Consider the following 15,075-nt stretch of genomic DNA (forward strand, 5'->3'; position numbering starts at 1 on the left):
CAAACTGGCCCGTAACTCACTGGTCTGCAGGTTTAAATCACAGGGACACATCCACGGCACCCGTGAGTGAGGACGCACTTAACCTCAACTGCTTCAGTTGTGTAGAAATGGACAATATTCTTTAATATTCTTTTATTATGCACACAGGTTTTATGCCCCCATAGTCCAGTAATGCCCTGGCTTCTAATTGCCAGTATGCAGAATTTTGTATATGCTGTATACAGAAAACTGTCCCAGCACTGATCCTTTGGGGATTGGTTGATAACTGCCAGGATCAGTGTGACCTGCATTCCTGTACATTTCTAATATCATCATCCCAGACGTGCAGAATTTCTCTAGGTTTTTTCATTAATTTTAGTAGTCATTACCTTAACGATTGCTTAAAGTGAGTTCACTCAATATCATACCAAATATCTTTTTTTTTGCCTTTAAATATGATGAACTATACATCCACAAAAAAAAGCTTTTAGCAATTCACCAACGGCTAACATCATTATCCCTGTTCAAAGACGTCTGGAGTCCACATACTCACAGGTCACGAATGCTAAAAACTGTATAGAAAAATCTACTAAGATGTTAATACAACCCCCCCTCTCAATTCCAGCCCACCCCCATCGTATCCAGGTGACAGAAATAAATGTAAAATTTCAAGCAAAACTCAACAGAATATTGGTTAAATATAAAAAATATACAGAGAGACAATGCGATGTTGAGTTTAAATATTTTACCTAACATACTGTAATACACGCAGCACATTCACCTTGCATAGTCTCCACTGCCTTCTTCTTTTCCTCTGAATCCCCTTCAAACCTCTTCTTCTGTAACAGCGAACAGGCAAAAGCAATATAATTATTATCACAAGGCCTTCAGCTGATCGCCCCTCTTTTGCCTAACTGCCAGAGCTGTATTACAGACTCAGGTGTACAAATTGTATACTTCAGCATAGGTGAAGTATAATTATATGGACTGTAATTATACTTCAAGTATTCAAAAGCAGAAAATAGTAGCCTACACTTCAAGTATACTTCACCCACCACTGCTCACAGATGGATTTTAGGCAATGGCATTGACAACAGCAGCACCCTTGCCTGAATGGATTTCTCTGGGTTTTGAAATGGTTCTCTCCACAAACCCACAAATAATGGTTTGGGTTCTGACAAGGCTCAGGTAAGGTTTAGATAAGATTAAGGTAAGGTTTTCTATAAGGTTTAGGTAAGGTTTGGATATGATTTAAGTAAGGTTTGAATAACATTTAGGTAAGGTTTGAATAACGTTTAGGTATGGTTTTGGATAACGTTTAGATAGGGGTTGGATAAGGCTAAGGAGTAAGGTTTTGAAGAGATTTCAGTAAGATATCCCATAAGGTTCATGTAAGGTTTGGATGTGATTCGGGAAAGGTTAGTTAACGTAACTTCACTCTGTTCAGAAAGCACCCAGTGTGCACACAATGAGTCAGCAGAGTCTAGCTGATTTACCCAGTCTCACACAACACTGAAAACAGAATGGGGTGTCCCTCTAGTGGCAAAAATGTTTCTCCAAAAAAATAAGTCATCAATGAGCACAGTATTACACTGGAAAGATTAATTTTTTTTTATTGACACGAGAAATTAATTCCTGCCAAAACACACGTTTGTAGTTGCTAAAGGATGATTTGATGCTGGGTGTTGAACCCAGATACATGGCAGGTCATTTACACTCTGGTAAGAGTTCCAGATTATTCTACAGTTTCAACTACTGTAATTATTCACATGGCTACACACCTACAGTATTAAATCCAGTCTAATCCCCTTAGCTTAATTACAAATGAGGTTAATTAACTCTTTAAGGTGTAAGAACACAAATATGTGATTAGAATTTTGTAAACTGAACATTCTAATGCTGATGTAACAATCACAACTGGCGACTGAAAGCAATGGAGTTCTAGAACACTGACTTAGAATTTTGAAAAAACATCCTAAAAAACCTGCTCTTTAAAGGGTTAAGCCAATAAGATATAATGAGTGGGTTTACTGAATGAAGCCTAACACCCTCGCCCCCTCCAACAGATCCACACTCACCCCAAAACTTACCACGCTCTCCAGCTCCTCCCCCAGCGAGACCCTGTACTGCTCTGCAGAGTCCAGGCTCTGCTGCAGGGACAGAACCTTCTGGAACTTGCTCTCAAGTTCTTTGGTCAACTCACTGACCTGGGGTGTAATGTGGGCCACAATGTTTGGAAGTGAAATGTGGGGGGAAAAAATCATAAATGAACAGAACAATGTGGAAAAAGTAAAAAGATACTAAAACAGAAATGTCATCTGAAACCAAAATGTGGTGAGCAGTACATTCAAATGAAGGAAGGTGATGTAAAAATGGTCACAGCCTGAGACTAAGGATGAACTTGACAAATGAAGCAGACAAAATGGATGGACATGTGAGAATGGGAGAAATGGACCCATCGTGCCAGAAGGACAGGGCTTTTGCCCAAAGGCTGGCTGATTTACACAGCACTGCAGCTCCTGGGTGCTGCACTACCTCTCACCTGGCCCCTCCCCTTGCCCCTCCCCTAGCTCCCAAAGCTGCTCCGCCTCTTGAACCTCCCCCAGCTCTAGCACCGCCCCTAGCCCCCACAGCTGCTCCGCCCCCTTTACCTTCATCTCAGCGGAGTGCAGCTTGCCCAGCACGTCCTCCATCTCCACCAGGTGCTGCTCCTCTGTGCGCTCCAGGCTCCCTCGCAGCGCCTCCTCCAGGCGCTCCTTCTCCTCCGCCGCCTCCCGCAGACGGGCCCTCAGCTCCTCCACCTCGCCCGCCTCGCCCCTGGGCTCGGTCGACCCGCCGCCGGCCCGCAGGAGGGCCAGCTCTTGCCCGTGCGCCCTCTCGGCCGCCTCCAGCCGGTCCCTCAGGGCGGCGACCTCGGCCCGGTGCTCCGCGCTCTGGGCCTCCAGCCGCTCCCTCAGGGCCCCCAGCTCCTCCAGGAGAGGCCCGGGCGACCCCCCCGACCCCGGCCCCGGGCCCGGCGGCGGCTCGTCCAGCCGCAGCCGCAGCCCCGCCATCTCCTCGGCCTGCTGGGACAGCTCCCGCTCCAGCTCCATGATCCGCGACTTCTCAGAGACAGTGGCTACCTACAGGACAGTGAACCGCTCAGTCAATAGCCACCCGGGAAGGCCTGACCAGGGCTCCCAACAGGTAAGTACCTGGCAAACCGCCATCGGTGCCAGCTGTTGGCCCACCAGTGTTCAGCTCTACAGCAGTGTGCTGGCCCCATTCGCCAACTGCTTTTCATTCTTTTAACAGCTGATCCTCATCTTGACTCATCACCTCAACTGTCCGCTAGTGGACACCCATTGCGGCAAAATGGAAAAGGCTGGTGGACCGACAACCGTGCCGACTGTGGGCCGCTAGCAGGCAGTTAGTGGGCATTGCATGTTTGCTGTCTGGGCTTCTTACACAGAAACAGAAGGGCTGTTTGACCGTGTACTACAGAGTGTCATGCAATACCAGTTCAGGACAGCAGGGGGCTCCCAGGCAGACCATAAGGAAACGGCTAGCCTACTCTTGATAAGCCTGCTTTGGAACCTGCCTACACTGTAAGGGGGACTTCATTTATGCAGCTCAATAATGAAGAAGGGGAGCATTATCTCCACAACAAAGTTAAACATGGCATCCTTTCAAAAATTAGATTTTAGAATTACAGTCTATTCTTGTCTGGAGTAAGAGTGGATGGGAGGTATAGAGGGGACCGGGACAGGGAGGTAGACAGGATCAGGGGATTGTAGAAAGGAAAGCCAAGGGAAAAGGGGGGGTCAGAGAGGGGTGAGAGGGGTGGTGGCTGTGGGTCAAAGTGGAGATCGTAGCATCTACAGTAGAGCAGGGCAATAGTGGCCAAGACCAGGGGAAAATAATAAGCATCTGGAGGAAGCCATTATAAAATCTAGTCAGCTAATATTACCTCCATTACGTCCTGTATGACTCTGAGGGACGGCTTTGGGCCTGTTTGGAGAAGCCCTTTGAGCCTTTCATGTGACATTGAGAGTGGATGTTATTGGCCGTTTCTGAAAATGTTCTTTACTTTTCTTCAATCCATAGAAATTACAGCCACTGCTACAAGCTCAGCACAGAGAATTAAAGCAATATTTTACATCCATAAATGCTTGGGCCATAGCCAATCACACACTCGACTTCTCCGGAAAGATTCATTCACAATGACATCACCAGGCTGTAAAAATGAGCAATCGCACTTAACACCGTATTTTTGAATACCCCTGAAGATCTTCACGACTTAAGTGCAGCCCTTCCAATCAAAACAACCACCTATTTTCCAAGCCTTTTAAAACTATATTTTAAGGATTAAAATTGTACATTTTCAAAGATTTATTTTTTTTATTTTTGCAACTGTCAGTTTCCCAGGTAAAGGGGCAGCACTGGGTCCGTGGCCCCGCCCGTGAGGATGAGGTTCCATTACCCTAGTGTCTTCTAACTCCCTCTGGAGTTTGTCAGCTTTGGTCTTTTCAAAGAGGAGGCTCTGTTCGAGTTCCTTTATGCGGGCATGCTCCAGTATGGTCTGCGTCTGTTAGTGGAGAAGGGAGAAGGAAGAGAACACACCAGTGCCACCGTCACATGCCAGCCCGACGCCGCCCAGAGGGGAGGGGCAAGGGGGAGGAGCCTCATGCAGGCCATGCCGAGAGCACCGTCCATGAGTGGACACTGAGATGAGGTGGGGGGAGGAGTTTGGTGGTGAGGGGAGGTGGAGTTTGGGATGGATGTGGGAGGGGTTAAGCAAAAGAGATGGAGATGAGAGGGACAGGAGGGAGGAGGAGGAGGAGGAGGGGGGTGGAATGGAGGGCGGGGCGGTTAAGGTTTCGTTTGAGTGACAGCAGGAGCACAGGCAGGGCAGCCACACTGCGCATGAAATGGAAGCGCGCGGAAAAGCAGAACATCGGCAAAAGTGCCGATAGCGGGAATGGGCAGGAACGAAAGGATGAGCGAATGGATAAAAGAAAAAGAAGAGGTGACCGAGACCACCCGTTCAGGACAGGCGGTAAATTAGGATATGGGACACTAGCAAGGCAGTAACACTAAGACTTGGGTCAATAGAAATGCAAATGCTCTTGAGAACAGAAAACACCACTGACAAAATTTCAGACATGAGTTATTAAAAAACAAGCTGTTTTAGAGGCAGCCACTTGAAGGGTTGATGGGTTTCTCGTCTTCCTCATGTCTGTGTAAATGCCTCTGCAGTCTGTCCCTGTCCCAGTAGCTGTATATCACTGTGGGAGACTCAGGCTGCTCATCTGCTGCATCTCCTCTCTGTGCCGTTGTCTGCTGCCCCACCGTTCTGCCCTAAATCCCTGCTCTGGTTTCTCCTTTCCCCTCTCCCACTGACGGGACACCTGTCCTGAGTCCCAAACCACATCTGAGCCTGCTACCCAGCCCCCCACCACCCCGCCCACAGCCCCCCACCACCCCAGCAACACCACCTCCAACTGCTTTCACACAACCAGTCATCACCTGATCAGACCGGTGATCTTCACTCCTGGTCCTGTAGACCCACAGGGTCGGCTGGTTTTTGTTTTCACCTTAATACCAACAACCAATTCAGACCCATGTAGACCGATTCAGAACAAGGCGAGGGGAGTTAACTGTGTAATCGACTGCTCTAGCTGATCAATTAAGTGCCGAGTAACAACAAACCCCAGCAGACCCTGCGGCTCTCCAGGACCAGGCATGAAGATCACTGGATCAGAGGGACAGGCAATAAACTTGACCGTGTTAGTCCCCATGAACCCACACCCGGAGCCGGCCTGAAAAGGATGGGCTCCCCCTGCTGACTCCAGGTTCTCCCAATTCTCCCTTCCTCTATCCCATCCAGGCAGTTCTGTCTTACCCTTTGGCCTGGTTTAACTGACGGTTTAGATTTAGGCTGGTGTATCCTGTGAAGTGTGTCGTGACTTAAAATGGGCTGTACGAATTAAATTTGATTTTCCTTTTTTTAGTTAACAGATAGCAAACAAAATACCACAGACCCACAGAAGCCGTTCAAACAAATAACGATGAAAATGTCGATGAAATCAAATCTGAACAGAGGAAAAAGGCGGCGGAGAGCTGTTGGATGGAGGTGTGCAGAACGGTGGCAGACGTGCTCTGCGTCCTGGTCACATGGGTGAAGCTGACACCATGAGAGGGAAATGTGCATCACTTTCATTCAAAGGTTTAAAACACATACTGCATTATGATTGTTATTATTGTTATTACTATTATTATGATTATAATCACAAAGAACTTCTGAAGTTTAGATTTTTTTCTGGTGAAAGACAACATGCATACCATTAATAATGGTGAGAGTGGAAGTGGATGCTGGGAAATAGTGTCCAGTTAGCGTAGCAGAGTCAGTGTAGTATTTGGTATGTATGTCTTTGATAGCACCTGTGTTAGAACCTGGTGGCTAACAGCCAGTAAAACACTGCCTGTGATGTCATAATGAACACCAAATAAAGCCACATTATAGATGCTTTAGACTTACACAATAGGCACTGTTTACACTCACATCCAATGCAGCTGGAATATGTGAATTCTGTATGTCCTATATATGTGGTCGTCTGAGTACACTTGATTTTTAATGTGCTGTATATTCAATGTTGAGCGCTAACACTGAGATTTCTATTTTCACTCATTGTTCCATCTGACCGGACAACCAGCTCTCTGTTTATTATGGGATGTTGGTTTGTCAGTAGTCGTTTAATGACAGGAGACGTCACCAGCTGAACAGCTTACATTCAGATCCGATTTTGGCGGGAATCCAGCCTAGATTACCATCAGATGTGATTCAAATCATATTCAGAAAAATCTGATTTATATCCACTTTCTTACGTTTTCAGCAGTCATTAAATGTGACAGGTATTGGGCCCATCGAGAGACTGGAAATGTCACAGAAAAACTGCAAACTGGGACAAACTCAGTTTCTCAGTGCTCTTAACACACTGATAGTTCTGACTCCCAATTATGTAAGCTCTCCAATTTCCTGCATCTTCTGAAAATTAATTCAAGGGCATGGCCAAGGACAATGCTATGCCAATGGACAATCTGTACTCTGAGCAAAGAAACCCCTGTCACCAGCTGGAGCCTCCTGTGGTTAAGACACAGAGAAGAAGAAGGTAACACAGAGCCTTAAGAATGTGTGACTGTGTCCTCTACTACTGCAACTGAGCCTAAAACGCATCATCCTCAATGGAAGCCATCTCCTTGTCTCACCATTGGCTGAAACAATCCTATGACCTCACAGAGTTTCAGCGTACAGTAAGCCAGGCCAGCCCTTCAGAAACACCCTCTGGACCAGGGCGCTCCATATCAATGCGGGCTGCTTTGGGAACTCAAACAAAACAGCAGGACTTGGGTCTCCTGGTTCTCTCTGCTGCCATTCAGACTACTGATCCAGACTACCGCTCATGTGGTGTTGAGTGCAGGTGTCATGAAAGGCCATGTCATGGCTGCTGCTGACTAATTTTCAGGTTCTTCAGATACTGTGTCACGGTTTCTCTTGGTACTTCAGACCAAAATCTACATTTTTGCATCATGTGACACTCTGAATTTACCTCTGGTGTGCCTGTAGGGTGGAAGTCCATTCATTGTATGTTTACCACTCTGTAGCTGTTCCACATGAGCCCTGCATTATGTGAACGCATTCTACTTCATAATTCACAATCAATTTAAATTAAAAAATGACAATCCAGATACCATTATTCTGTACGGAACCTGCCTTCAATTAGTGAACACCTCGTCAAACTTGTGCTTGTTATCATTACGGGTTGCTAATCGTTTTCCATAATACACGGACTGGCTTGATGACTTAAAGAGAAAACATTAGGACCAAATGCTCTGAGGTTTTATCGCTATGGTCTATAAAGTATTTCTGAGACCTCAAAGAAGGACCCAGGTAAAGCTTTAAGCATTATTTCTATTATATGAATTGGGTTACAAAGAAAATGAAACAACTTCTGTGTGTGTGCATGTGTCTGTGTGTGTGTGTGTGCACATTCGTGGAAGAGAGGGTCTCTGTACCTCTAAGTCACCTTTGGTAATGCAAGCTTCCTCCACAGTGAACTGAAGGTCCTCCACTTTCCTGCCAGAGGAACAGAGCACATTGAATCCAGTACATTACCTTATAGCACATTACATTACACTGCATCACATTACCTTACATCACATTACATTACACTGCATCACATTACCTTACATCACATTACATTACACTGCATCACATTACCTTATATTACATTACATTAGCAGTTGCTTTTATCCAGGGAGACTGGTGTAAGAGTACGTAAGTGAATTCATCTGATTTATAAGAGCAGCTTCCAGACAAGCTAGTACAGATGCCACATCACTAAAGAACGAATGCAAGTTAATCATGCTAACCAAGAAACAAAATACAACCCTGAATATATACATATTGCATCCATAGAAAGCCCTAAAAACAAAAAAACAAAAACATAGAATCATAAAGATGTCATTAATATCAAAGATAAAGTGATATAATGGCTGGGGGTGGGAGGGGATACCTCCTGTTCCTCTATGCTCTACAAGGCCATCGTGTCTGTCTTCTAAACCGACCCCCTTCACTTCAGCACCCTTCTCGTCTAATGCTCCTTTACCGTAATGCTCCCAAACCTTTAATAACTGCCTCCCTGCCCCCACCCCTGCCTCCGCCCACCTCTTCTCCTCCTCCAGCTGGTTCAGCAGCTCCACCTTCTCCTTGTCAGCCGTCTCCACCAGCATGCGCAGCTGGTCCATCTTAGCCTCCATCTCCAGCACGTACTAAGGGCGGGGGGGACAGGGAGAGACAGACAGTAAGAGAGAGAGAGGGACAGAGAGCCTTGAAAAACTGCAGTAAAAAGTGAGGTAAAACAAAAAAAAATGGCTGAGTAAACAGCTGTCAAATCGCAGTGTTAATGTCAACTAAAATCAATTTGGTATAAATTTTGATCATAAGGGGACAGGTGCTGACCGAAAGTCAAAAAAGGTGAGATCAGTTGAGTCTCAGATTTAAGGCTTTAAAGAGTTTATGCTTCACCCTTGAAGCAGAGGAAGAGTCCAATGTTTAGGGAGCCTGAAGCGAAAGGCTCTGCCATGAACTTTAATCCTTTAATGTCGAGCTCAAGGGAGTGCTTTCATTTTTCTCTGCGTTTTTCCTTGCTGTGCCGGCTGTCAGGTGAAGCTGTGAGGTTTTGGGCCCCTCACCTGCTCCTGGCTCTCCCTCATCAGGCTGAGCTCCTGCTCCACCTTGCCCATGTGGTTGGTGGTGCGGGCCACCTCCGCCCGCTCCACGTCCCGCTCGGCCAGGAGCTGCTCGATGTGCTGCTGCTTCTCCTTCAGCGCCTCCTGCAGGGCGGTGGTGCCCGAGATCTTCCGCGCGTAGCGGGAGGACGTCTCCGTCAGCTGGGGGGGTTCGGGGGGGGGGGGGGGGCGCAGGGAGAGAGAGCGGGTCAGGGCTGAAAGACACGCGTTTGCTGTTCGTTTTCAATCGCAGCAGATTTACACGTTGAGTTCCACACTGCTTTTACTGCAACGTTCCGCTCGTCAGGTAGCGATGACCAAACACTTTACAATCCATTGATAAAAGAATAAACGATCAAGATGCAACAGCAATTAGAGCTAAATCAGTTAATACAGCATCCCATGAATAAAGTCAACAATGAAACATAAAAATCTACCTGCAACAGCTTCCTAACCCCTATGTCTAAAGCTATGAGGTTTTCCTAAACCCGTGACCTGAGAAACAGTTAGCCTCCAGTTCAAGATTTATCCCCAAGGTGTCACTGTAAGCACTCTAACTGCTGAAACCAGTGGTACAGCAGTCAGAGAAATGTGACCAGTTACATGATTAAGGACCAACTGAAGAGCTCATTGTTGCAAGGGTGAAAGTCTCTGTGAATGACTAACTGAAATGTGTAAGGCGTACTGCAATGTATTTATTTTTGAACAAGTGGCTTCAGAACTGTCTCTCTTGGTACTGGAGGATGGAACTACAGGTTAAAGGAAGAAATCAAGAAAAAACTCAGGGCTATAACCATGGCATATGGCTGCTCAAGAGGTCTACTCTTGGATTCGTTCCCCTTAAGGTACTTAGGGCAAATTAAGGACCTGGATTAAATACGTGAATGCCACACTGCAGGGAGCAGAGTGGGAAACACTTACACAACACCGATACCAGCATGCTGAAATAAGAATATTACCATAATGGCGGGACTCTAACTCTTAACAACACTCCTAACATGGGTGAAAGTGGTCTCCCTACTATTAACAATGAAGCACTGATGAATCTTCTAAAAATGAATTAAACAGTGCGACCAAGTACAGCACTGTGGCAATGGCTGATCTGGACTGTAGAACTGTTAACGTAGCGCCGGAAGCTTCCGTTGGCAAACAGAAGCTTCCTGTAGTGAAGAAGCAGAACGGAATGTAAGGAATGCAGGAGCGTAAGGAACTTAGTGCTGTACTGTGTGAGAGGGAAACACGGTCATAAGAAACAGGGAGGGGCCAGGTCTCCAACAGGAAGTGAGGTCACGGGATGGGCCAGGTCCCCGACAGGAACGGAGTTGGGCGACAGGAAGTGAGGTCGCGGGAGGGGAGCAGGGTCTCACCAGGCCGGAGCGGCTGGGCTTGCCGCCCACGGAGGAGGCGAGGGAGCTGAGGGAGCTGATGGAGGAGGCGCTGGGGCTGCGTTTGAGGCTGGCCCCCGACTTGCGCCCCTTGGTCTTGGCCTTGGCCGGCGTGGTGGAGGGGAAGCCGATGCGGGTCACCTTGTGCACGGGGGCGAAGAGGCCGTACTTGGGCTGGCACTGGAAGTACCTGCAGACAAAGGGGTAAAAAAACAGCAAGAAGAAAGAAAATAATGTTGTACCTCCAAAATATTGTGCAGAATTCTGACCAAGCAAAACATATTGCATTAAAAAAATGTTTTAATCATTTGGTTTATATGTTGCTGCTGGTTTTTTAAATTAAACTGTCCATTTCGTGTGCACTTATATAGGTCGGTCTGGATAATAGCGTCTGCCAGATGCCAAAATGGGAATGTTATTCCAGTCACAGCGACAGGGGAGCGGGCCCGTTTCGTAAGTAGTAGTACCTGGCTCCCGCCACTGCTCCATCATTCTTGCCCAGGGGCTCGTCCAGCTCCACGCCACACCACTCCCCCTTGGCAAAGTCTGTCACGCCCAGGAAACGCACAGCCCCCGCCTTAGTGCCCCCTACCTGTGGGAGGAAGAACAGCACTGTCATCAGACAGCCAATCACAGCCAACCAGCCACACATCACAGACCAACTCTATTTCTGCAATACAACATTCATTGTAACAACAGTTTATATGAAGTATTTGAACTATGATAAAGTACAACTTATGTGGCTAAACTGTAATTTATCAAAATAATACAAAATGCCATTTCTCTCTGGGAGAGAAAGAGAGCAAGAGAGAGAGAGAGGGACTAAATTTGATTCATTAACATTTTTTGTTAACAAACAACACATGACGTTATCCCAGTACCGCTCTCCATTATAAGCTGAATTCCTGAAAGAGGGTGTGGTCAGTGTTCCAGACAGAGCTGCGCTCCACAGATCGTTCTCATTGGTTGGCTGCGTACTGCGCAGTGCACGCCAGTTGCTTGCTTGTTGGTTTTTTCACCCCAGACCATCTGCAGTTCACACTGCGGCATTTCCTGACTGGCCGAGAGAGGGGCTCCTTCAGGCAGGAAAACCTTCATCTGATTAGAGACGACCGAGCTTGCAGGGTGAGACCCAGTCTTAGTACACCACAAAAAAAGGTTCAGTTAAGTTATTCCAGTCCAGTGGAGCCACCTCGGGATTTTTCTGCAACCGGTCTGAAATGGAATTATTTTGTATTTATGAACCAACCAAGAGGAGGACGGGCACCCCTACTGAGTCCTGCAGGGAGATTTTCCCTGTCACTTGCTCTGTGTGGGTTTAAGCTAAAGTAAACTGTGAACCATATTGCGACAAATCCTTTGTAAAATGCTCTATAGGACTAAAATTCAATCGACTGATTGATAATGAACAATGTCATGGCTGAATGAGCATTGCGGACTGTAGAGTTGCTAGCACGGAGACAGTTGCAGGAAGTCGGCTGTAGGGGGCATACAGAGGCCCCTCTGCCCCGGGGTACAGGGTGCCATCCAAATTCCTCAGAGCTTAACCACAGTGGGACAGAGACTCACACTGGCCACACTGACCTAAATAAAGCCTGAGTAAGGACAGGAACAACTCTTCCCCATACAGCCAGTAATACTCAGTAACGCTGGGCCTCCTCTGTGGGACAAGGAATGGATTTGGGCATTTGGGACAGGTGTCGAGGGGGAGGGGGAGGGGCAGCACACGTCCAAAACAGGAACATCCTGCATTATTCCCTAGGACAGATTCTGATATGTACATCATATCGCTCATTGTTTAGAGTAATAACAGGCACGTTATGGATTGGGGGAAAGTAGGCCATGTGGGATATGACTTTACCTATAACTGTACACTATTACTCAATGGGGTATGACAGGACAGGAGAGTATAACGTTAAAATATAGTAACAGTTAAAGTTGGTGACGAGGATTAAACTGATATTTTATCAGTATTAATGAGCTTCTGAGGAAAATTAGCACTTATCATAATTTTAAAAGACCTCCTTACAGACCCATGTGCTCTTTGCCAGTGCTGTCTACTGTGTATACCTTTAATACACAGTGAAGGTTTCATTATGGTATTCACACACAGGCACTGAGCTATCTAACCCTGTCTGGAGCTGAATTTTCCTTTTGGGAAGGTGTATTCCTTCATCTCGCCTTTCCCTTTGAAGAAAAACCATGTAAAAAATTCAAAAGAGCTCTGGTGGTGAGCTTTTAATGAGTGCAAACTGTGGCGCCATGCTACAGAAGTTAATGAGCTGCTCTAATGTAGACCACGGAACCGGTTTGTAGATGTTTTCCCTCAAGGCCAGAGACCACAATTTGTGAATTTGTGGTTTTGGGTACAATATGCAAATTTTGTGTAGCATCTATCACTACCCTAGTTTCATAGAATGTAAAACTAGTTATAAATATTAATCATAGTTATTTTAAACGAAACCTTTTTTATATTTTGTCATTTTCATTTTCTGTGGTGTTATATCTGTAAAAACAGACAAAAAAGGCATTTTTATTTTGGTCTATATTGTTTTTTGAATATACAGTATATGCAAAGAGGAATATTTTGACAAATGTAGATTACCAACTACTGAGTTATTTATATATAAATATTCATAATACAAAAATAGGATATATATAATGAGCAAAATTCTATTCTCATAGGACAAAAGGAATTGTTTTTTCCTATTCAGCAGTGGCTGGCACCTCCCTTAAATTTGCACAGTGAAATGTGTTCCTGCCGCAGTCTCCCTCAGGCATAAATGTGAGCACTCTGTCTGTCAGCACTCTGAAAAACAAGATGGCCGCCAGAGGCGTTGTGTGTGAGGACGGGCGGGTCTTACCAGCACCCGGTCCCCTATCTTCAGCTCCCGCTCGCCCTTTTTGGCCGAGCCCACGTCCGAGAGGTTGGACATGGACTCGCTGGTGGTCCGGGCCAGGTTGCTGCCGGTAGGCGCCGTGGCGGTGGCGGTATTGGCGGGCGCGGTCTTCTTGGAGGCGGGCGGCGCGCCGGTGGACGTGGCCGGCGTGTTGGAGGTGGGGGTGCTGGCCTGCGAGGCGGAGGCCGTCCGGGCCCCGTTGGCCTCGCTTTCGGGCACGGGGGCGCGGGACAGCTTGGAGGGCCGGGTGAAGATCCCCCGCTGGTCCTCGCACTGGAAGTAGCGCACGCCCGCCACCGAGCCGTCGTTCTTCCCGATGGGGTCGTCCAGGACGATGCCCGCCCACTGGCCGGGAGCGAACTGGGTCTCCCCCACGAAACGCACAAAGCCGGGCTTGTTCCCGTTAACCCACACGCGCTCCCCCACCTGGAAGACCTCTTCTGCCCCCTGGCCCTCCGCGATCCCGGGACTGGGGGGCAGCTTCTCAGCCGGGGCAGGCTTTGGCAGGGCTGCAGGGGGGAATGAGGAAGAGGGACAAAAACAAAGGTTAGTTCATAATGCCTTTTTCAAAATTCTAAGTCAGTGTTCTAGAACTCCACTGCTTTCATTCATCAGCAGTGACCATTACATCATCATTAGAATGTTCAGTTAAGAACATTCCGATCACATATTTACACCTTAAATGGGTCAGGTCACACACTGTGTTTAAAAGCACTGGAGGGGGTGAGCCATGTGGTGCAGACCGTAGGGCAGCCTGACTCTGGAGCCATATGTGATCTCCAGCACTTTCGCTGCTGTGCTCCCTTTCTCTATCTGTTACCGTCTCTGCTTTCTACATCTACATCTGAATAAAGCAAAAAAAAATACAAAAGGAGGGTGGACTGTCCTGCTCTCTTTTTAAATAAAAAAAAGTATTCACTGAAGCTAATAAACAAATAGGAGTCTGGGGTGTGAAAGTTAAAATTACAGGGCTAAAGAGCAGCAGCTGGAATGAACAGAACAGCAATACCCACACACTCTGTTCACTGTAGATGGGAAATGTCTCTGAGTATCGAGAATTGTTCGATTGACTCCAGTAAAAAAAAAAACTTTGTCCTCCAAAGATATCTTGTGTAGAGGCCGGCTGGCTGTTTGGTGCAGCATTCCCTCTGCTATATCCACCGGTTTCCGTTTCAGTTAAGGCCTGAGTTCATTTTTGTGACCTAACAGCAGGGGCACACAGTTCTGGTTCTGGAGGAGCTCCCTGTGTGCGCCGGTTTGAGTTCCGTCCAGTTAGCCTGGCTCAGTTTCCTGAACGGCTGCACACACCCGGGCTGGTTCACTCCTGTGACAGAGTGCTAACGCTTTCCCCCCAGGGACACACGAGCAGCCTGCAGCTGGAGCTCATAGCTAATGAATGATGTCAGAACAAATAAATGGCTGGGCCTACTGAAATAATATAAGAGCCGAAGCCCTGAAATTGGGATCCTTCCTCGTTCTACACCCTGCTGTGCATACACTAAATCACAAAAACTCTACACCAGTTCAATGCCCTTTATTCA

General features: G+C 47.0%; 1 protein-coding gene across 3 annotated transcripts in view; it reads right to left on the reverse strand.

The window, feature by feature from the left end:
* Window positions 1-15,075, reverse strand: part of LOC118212907 (CAP-Gly domain-containing linker protein 1-like) — a 44,099-nt gene that overhangs the window by 20,393 nt on the left and 8,631 nt on the right. Inside the window, exons 3-12 of one of the 3 annotated variants that reach the window (XM_035391395.1) lie at window positions 13,499-14,043; window positions 11,102-11,226; window positions 10,617-10,824; window positions 9,214-9,411; window positions 8,687-8,790; window positions 8,035-8,095; window positions 4,442-4,546; window positions 2,631-3,101; window positions 2,070-2,186; window positions 761-818 (exon numbers count right to left, since the gene is read on the reverse strand). In XM_035391395.1, the coding sequence (XP_035247286.1) occupies window positions 761-818; window positions 2,070-2,186; window positions 2,631-3,101; window positions 4,442-4,546; window positions 8,035-8,095; window positions 8,687-8,790; window positions 9,214-9,411; window positions 10,617-10,824; window positions 11,102-11,226; window positions 13,499-14,043 (1,992 nt within the window). The remainder of the gene's footprint in view (window positions 1-760; window positions 819-2,069; window positions 2,187-2,630; window positions 3,102-4,441; window positions 4,547-8,034; window positions 8,096-8,686; window positions 8,791-9,213; window positions 9,412-10,616; window positions 10,825-11,101; window positions 11,227-13,498; window positions 14,044-15,075) is intronic. The other 2 variants (XM_035391396.1, XM_035391397.1) reach the window with 2 other exon arrangements.

This window comes from Anguilla anguilla, chromosome 14, assembly GCF_013347855.1.
Source record: "Anguilla anguilla isolate fAngAng1 chromosome 14, fAngAng1.pri, whole genome shotgun sequence".
NCBI lineage: Eukaryota > Metazoa > Chordata > Actinopteri > Anguilliformes > Anguillidae > Anguilla > Anguilla anguilla.